We start from the raw sequence: 6,163 nt of genomic DNA on the forward strand, positions 1-6,163 counted from the left end.
GGCATGACATTCCAGTGGTAGTGTCCACATGGAGTACTAAACGCAGTCAATGGTTTTGACTCCTCTGTTAATTTTAATTTGCCAAAATCCTGATTTACAATCAAATTTACTAAAGATTCTAGCACCTTTAGTTTGATTGATTAGAACATCTTTTCGTGGAATAAAATACCCATCGAACTCTAATTGTTCATTTAAGCGTTTATAGTTTATTACCATACGAGCTTTTCCTCTCTTAATCTCTGCATGGTTTCTTACCATGAATGCAGGACTAGAGTGTGGACTCATAGTTTCTTCTATGAGATGCTTCTCTTTCAACTCCTTTATTTGGATGTCAAATTCATTAATATCTTGTCTTGTGTAAATCATTGGTTTGACCCTTATGATTACATCAGGATTTCTAAGTTTAAGAGCACAATATCTTGGTACTTTTTGACCATAGTTTTAAGGGGTCTTCACTAAAATTTTCTTCTAGAATTTTGTATACCCAGTGTTTTTCACTAAGTACCTGAATTTTTGTCTTACCAAAGTGTTTTTCACTTGGTTCAGGTTTGTCAAGTTGATCTATTGTTTCTGGATCACCACGCTTGCTTGGCGCGAAATCTTTATGACATTTATACTTATGCTGTGGTAAAAATGGAATTTTGTGGATTCCATTGTTAATATCGAGAGCTATATATCCTGTATCTAGGAGAATGGAAAAGCTTCCGGTAGAGATTTCTTCTCAAGCTTCAAGATAGAGATTTCTCCTCAAGTAGAATGGAAAAGCTTCCGGTAGAGATTTTTTCTCAAGCTTCCGGTAGAGATTTCTTCTCAAGCTTCAATATTTCGAGGTTATCCTAGTTAGTTGCTCTCTTAATCATGGAGTACTAAACGCAGTGATCAACAATGATATTATAAAATTATGTGAAATGTATAGTATTCCTAATAGGAATGAAAATATCTTTTTTGCCCCAAGCCAGGGCAAAAAGAAATATACATATGTGTTAGGAGAATTTAAGTTTACAGGCTATAAACCATATATATATATATATATATCAAGTTTAAGCCCTGAATAGAATCCACGAACAGGAGGAGTTCCGTAAAGGAAGCCTTTATGAGAAAAGAAAATTACAAAGGGGAAGCAGCTTTAAGATATCCAGGCTTTAACCAGAAAAGGCTGAAGAAAGAGCAATCATCAAGTTCGTTTCACTCCAATCTGGTGAGAACGATCATCATAGCATGGAGCCATGGACCATTCGTGCTTCCCAAATTGGAGCTGGTACTACTACACAGTTATGATCTCTTTATCTCAATCTTTACACTTTTCCAGGGAAAGCTTTAACATGTTTTTGTCCATGCCATCTAATCATTTTTCATCATATAATTACTTTGACCACAGCTACGGCATGATTTACCATTTTCTGCTTGAGAAGTAACTAAATAAACTGATCGATGTTTACTGTGAGAACCAAATGAACATGTATGTATGTTTCTGCATGTTCTTATGGTTTGAAATTTGAACCGTAAACCAACCCTGAGGAAAAATAGAATTTGCCAGCCCTGAATCCACTAATGTTACAACATCGATCAGAGCCACTTTACTTCGTATTGGATTCAAAGGGTACCCATGCAAGTCGATTTGTGCAAGTATTATGAGATTCTATTTCTGTACTTGGTATTTTGATTCAAATCTAGAATCAGTAGTAATTAAATGGATCGTCGTAATTGGCCAATAATCTTGTTCAAATTAATCTAGACACATTCGTTCACACTCTATTTTATTTGCAATTTCGCATGCACTAGTTTTCATATACAATACCTTTTCGTTGTTCAGTACAACACCAATGGATCGAACTCTGGACAAGCTCAAAACACTTATCCACTAGTGCTGTCATATCCATTACTTTACTGTAACAATTAAGATCAGATAAAAAGCAATACAACATCCACATGTTTCTTAACTGAACCGTCTATACGTACTGGAGAAGCATTGAGGGGAAAGACATTCTTCGATTCAAAGTTGAGCTGCTGCATTGGTGGAAGTAGAGGCCTTCTTGTCTAAATCATCAGCAGGCACCTCGATACCACAAAGTTTGAGTATAGTGCTGCGACGTGTTACACACATAGGGAAGTCGCTCCCACACAAGCGGCTCATCTGCAAGACAGAAAACAGAAAATTGTTCACAATGTTAGTTTTACTTCATTTAGGCATATGATTCATTATGAGGCAGACCCCTATCATCTTTATTCAATCAATAGAACATACACACTGAAGAACTTAGTATTTGTAGTAAAATACAAAATCATAAAGATAAAGTAGACGTACATCATAGTACTGATCCAGAATATTCTGGCACATATCAAACTGATAATCGTCAGGAAGCGAAGCGCTGACGGCAGATCCTGATCTTGGACGAAGAACAATATAAGTTGCACCAGGATATCTCCTCACAAGGCTCTCTTGATGTTCACTGATACTTACTGATCCGGTGGATTTTCTTCCGGACGATCTCAACCCTGTGAACACAAATTAAAAACACAATTCGATTCAGGATATGAAAACGCCCAAATACCTCAGTCAGATAAACCCGGGGATCGATTAACTAACCTCCGCCTGAACGGACACGGCAACGAGCACCCCCAGCCATATCAACTCCGATAGCCGCAATTAATCTCGATGGATCTAGGGTTTTTGAGAAGATTGCTTCGGTTTTTAGTGTTCTTAATGCTATTGGGATAACTGTTTTTGCTTTTAGAGGCCCCAATCTTGTGCTCGAAATACAGGTAAAATGGTTAAACTCATTTCAGTCTTGATTAGGGTTTAGGGTTTAAGGGGATTTATATGTATAATATATTTGGGCTTGTGTTTTACTTGGATGTGGTGGTCTGGGCTCAGTGGGCTGCCCTTATTACTATCTTTTTTCCTTTTTTGAATGGTGTGTGTCTCTTCTAAAAAAAGAAGATTATTGAATGTGTGTGTGTGTCAATCCATTTGATTTGATAGTGAAAAAAGGATATAAATTTACCGACCACCTTTATTTGTCCACCAAAGTGCCCACTCTCTTAGTCTATTGACACATGTCTCTTCAAATTGTTTAATTTTATTCTTGATAATAAAATTGACATGTGTCAATAGATTAAAAAGGTGGGCACTTTGGTGGGCAAATAAAGGTGATCGACAAATGTGTATCCGTGAAAAGGTAGGTTACATTTGATAAAGTAGTCTGGGTTCATATCAAAAATCAATTGACAATGGATGGAGAGACCCAAATTCTTATAAACCCACATGCAGAGTCTCATATTCTTGATGTGAGATTGATATCTTAACAACATTCAGATCAATCTATTTTTCTAAGAGTCAAACGAGTTTAGCTTTTAATAAGTTGGAGGAATAATAGACCTAAACTCTAGGACTTGAATATGGGCTCTTGTAAATCTACAGCAAAAAGACGGGACCAAATCCAAAAAATTTAAGGACACTGACCGGCTGGCTTCTACCACAAAACAAAAGTAATTCTCTCTCAGAAGGAAGAACCCTAACTCGCATTGCAGGAGCCGAAACTACATACATGGGTCAAGGAGCTTCCCATCCCCCCAAAAGTGAGTAATCTAATTTCGTATCCATGTTTGGTTTCTCCGATCTGTACGTAGTCTTTTCCAGTTCAGTTTTAACTTGAATTGTAATATTGTGAGTGATATTCCTGACGCGTAGTGAGCGCCAAGATGAGCTTCTGAAGCAGTATCCTCTCCCTGTGAAAGCTATTCTTCGTCCAAACACGAATCCAGATGGGTCTGACATTCCGTGGATGCCTGGTTCTGATTTCGATTTTCCTGATCCTAAGTGTGGCTCCTTGATTAGGGAGCTCTATGAGGTGAAATTTATTCTTAGTCTGTGTTGCTAGCTGATTGGATTTACCACTAATTGATTCTGTTAACTTGTCGCAGGCAATGAGCAACCAGGAGAAGGACCAAATCACTTGGTATCGGCATTTGGTATGGAAATCTTGCGGTATTAAGGTCGACCTCTCGGCTTCTCTTCCAACTAAATCATGAAGCTCCATTGATGTATGTATTGCATTAGTTTGAGATAATTAATGATCCATCCATATGTAACTCGATCTCTTTTCATATCATTATCCATGTTGTATGTTCCCTACTCCCTACCTCTCAATTTTATTTCATTTTGCAATTGTTTAGATCAAACATAGCATACAATAGTCAATTGGAACACAAATATCAAACCATTGTTTTAAACATCAATCTACTCCAAGACATTAGCATTCCCATTAGGTCACAACTTCTCTAAAGAAATATTCATCCGAATGAAGGCCTATTCGTGTGTGTCACACGAGACTATCACATTCGATCTTCACTAGTTAGCACAGCAAGATTCAATGCAGGAGTGTTACATTGTTGTTAGGTTTCACTATATAAACCTTCAAAGTAGATGATCCTTCCTTGTGGGTTTTCTTTGCAACTGCTGCTGCATTGTCATAACCAATTTTCTGCAACAGAAACAGGAATCAGTAGGTATCTGAATACAAATAAACTCCACAAGTGTTCCTTCAAATAATCAAACAATGCCTAGTATAAAAGTGAGTTCCATTACCTTTTGACATTGGCTATGTCTTCCCAAATCTCCTTGAACATGCTCACGAGTAGGACCCCGGATACCTGGAGATACCTTCCTTGCCATATTCTCCATCAAATTAACCAGTGTCCGCAATCAACTTCCAGTATTGATTGGATATTCTCAGCAGAACATCACCGCTGACTTGTACCTAAAACACCAAATTCCATCAACAGGGGAATCAAACTGGTAATCAAAGCAACCGATGCTTAATTCCATACCTTGCAGGATTTGTTCATAACCCAAATATTTGATTTTGGGGCTTTCACTCCTAAACTCATACCGAGACTCTTTCACATCTTCATTAATTCCATCCCCGGTTCTTCTTGCCGTTTCCGTCACCCAAACTTTGAACTGAGACTTGCCATCCACCTCAAACCGATTTATTTATGAAGGCTTTTTACTTTATTTCCGATCCTTTGGCATCAAACGCACAGGGGTCTTGTACCATCATCGTTACTATTGTTTCATTTGTTTCAATTTTAGAGTTTGCAGAAATTGAGGATGTTACTAGGAACATTTATTAGCTCTGTATCCTATCGCTTGAGACTTGGTGATCATAAACCACGGTCTGTATTTGGTGTCACGGTTTCAGCAGAGTACCGGGACCTTGTGTGATGAGATTACGAGGTAAATATTCAGTAACTATGACAAGCTTAGTAAACAAATTTGCATATGGATATTTTTAGTACTATAGTTTGAAACACGGCAGCAAAATGATATTGATTTTAGTACCAGAGTTCGGAATATGGCAACAACATCTACAAACATGTTGAACATGAGATTAAATGCAACTGCATCTTGCATTTCAAAGGGTTTTCTGCAAGGGAGTCATTGTTGAACCGAACTCAGAGATGTAGCAAAGCCATTCCCAATTTCTTTCTCCATCGCATCGAGGTCCACTACAATACCACAGGAAAATCGTATATGTGATTGAATAGTATTTGCGATATATCCATGATCTCTCCCAATCAAACGCATTGCCTGCCGGAAAGAACAAGTAGAGGAAGAGAAATTTGAGTATGTTTGACCCATTTATACAGCAGTTGATGCATGAAATATAATTCAAGTTTGGGGGAAGCATTTGCTAAGAATTGTTGCAAGTTAATTTTATTTGCTACAAGGATTGAACAAGCATTAACATAGATCATACAATTGAAGCAACTAAGCGCACAGAGGATGAATTATGTTAGACTGATAGAGACTATATACCTGATAAAGATTCTTCAACAGGAGCTTACATTTAAGATCAGGAAACTCATAATCAGTTCTGGTAACAATTTCAGACCCATCTGGATTTGTTCTTGGACGAAGAAAAACCTTTGCAGTGCCAGGAAACATGTTCAGAAGCTCATCTTGGCGTTGAGCTCGAGTTAAGGTTGTGTGTGTGTAACCAACTGTAATAAAATTAATTCGACACAATGAAATTGAACCGAAGTAAGCCCCTTTAAACTCCTATACAAATATTTCAACTGATTCAACAGATTTGAGTCAATAATTATACAGAACAAGATCACAAAATTCCAAGCATATATAAGGATTCATCAATCATCA

General features: G+C 37.5%; 1 protein-coding gene and 1 non-coding gene across 2 annotated transcripts; one reads left to right on the forward strand and one right to left on the reverse strand.

The window, feature by feature from the left end:
- Nucleotides 1–1,747: 1,747 nt before the first annotated feature.
- Nucleotides 1,748–2,859, reverse strand: LOC101310185. The gene is made up of 3 exons (XM_004290834.1): nucleotides 2,588–2,859; nucleotides 2,306–2,496; nucleotides 1,748–2,134 (listed from the first exon to the last, which is right to left on the reverse strand). Exons 1-3 carry the CDS (start codon nucleotides 2,625–2,627, stop codon nucleotides 1,994–1,996), a joined length of 372 nt encoding a protein of 123 aa, XP_004290882.1. The 5' UTR covers nucleotides 2,628–2,859; the 3' UTR covers nucleotides 1,748–1,993.
- A 658-nt stretch (nucleotides 2,860–3,517) lies between these two features.
- LOC101310483 lies at nucleotides 3,518–4,237 on the forward strand. The gene is made up of 3 exons (XR_184004.1): nucleotides 3,518–3,579; nucleotides 3,692–3,851; nucleotides 3,925–4,237. It is a non-coding gene; the product is annotated as an uncharacterized LOC101310483 (transcript).
- Nucleotides 4,238–6,163: the final 1,926 nt, after the last annotated feature.

Source organism: Fragaria vesca, linkage group LG2, assembly GCF_000184155.1.
Source record: "Fragaria vesca subsp. vesca linkage group LG2, FraVesHawaii_1.0, whole genome shotgun sequence".
Lineage (NCBI taxonomy): Eukaryota > Viridiplantae > Streptophyta > Magnoliopsida > Rosales > Rosaceae > Fragaria > Fragaria vesca.

Coding starts and splice junctions, on each gene's coding strand:
- LOC101310185 (XM_004290834.1), bottom strand. CDS start 2,627: ATGGCTGGGGGTGCTCGTTGCCGTGTCCGTTCAGGCGGAG. Junction 2,497..2,587: donor CCGTGTCCGTTCAGGCGGAG/GTTAGTTAATCG, acceptor TTGTGTTCACAG/GGTTGAGATCGTCCGGAAGA. Junction 2,135..2,305: donor TTCTGGATCAGTACTATGAT/GTACGTCTACTT, acceptor TCTGTCTTGCAG/ATGAGCCGCTTGTGTGGGAG.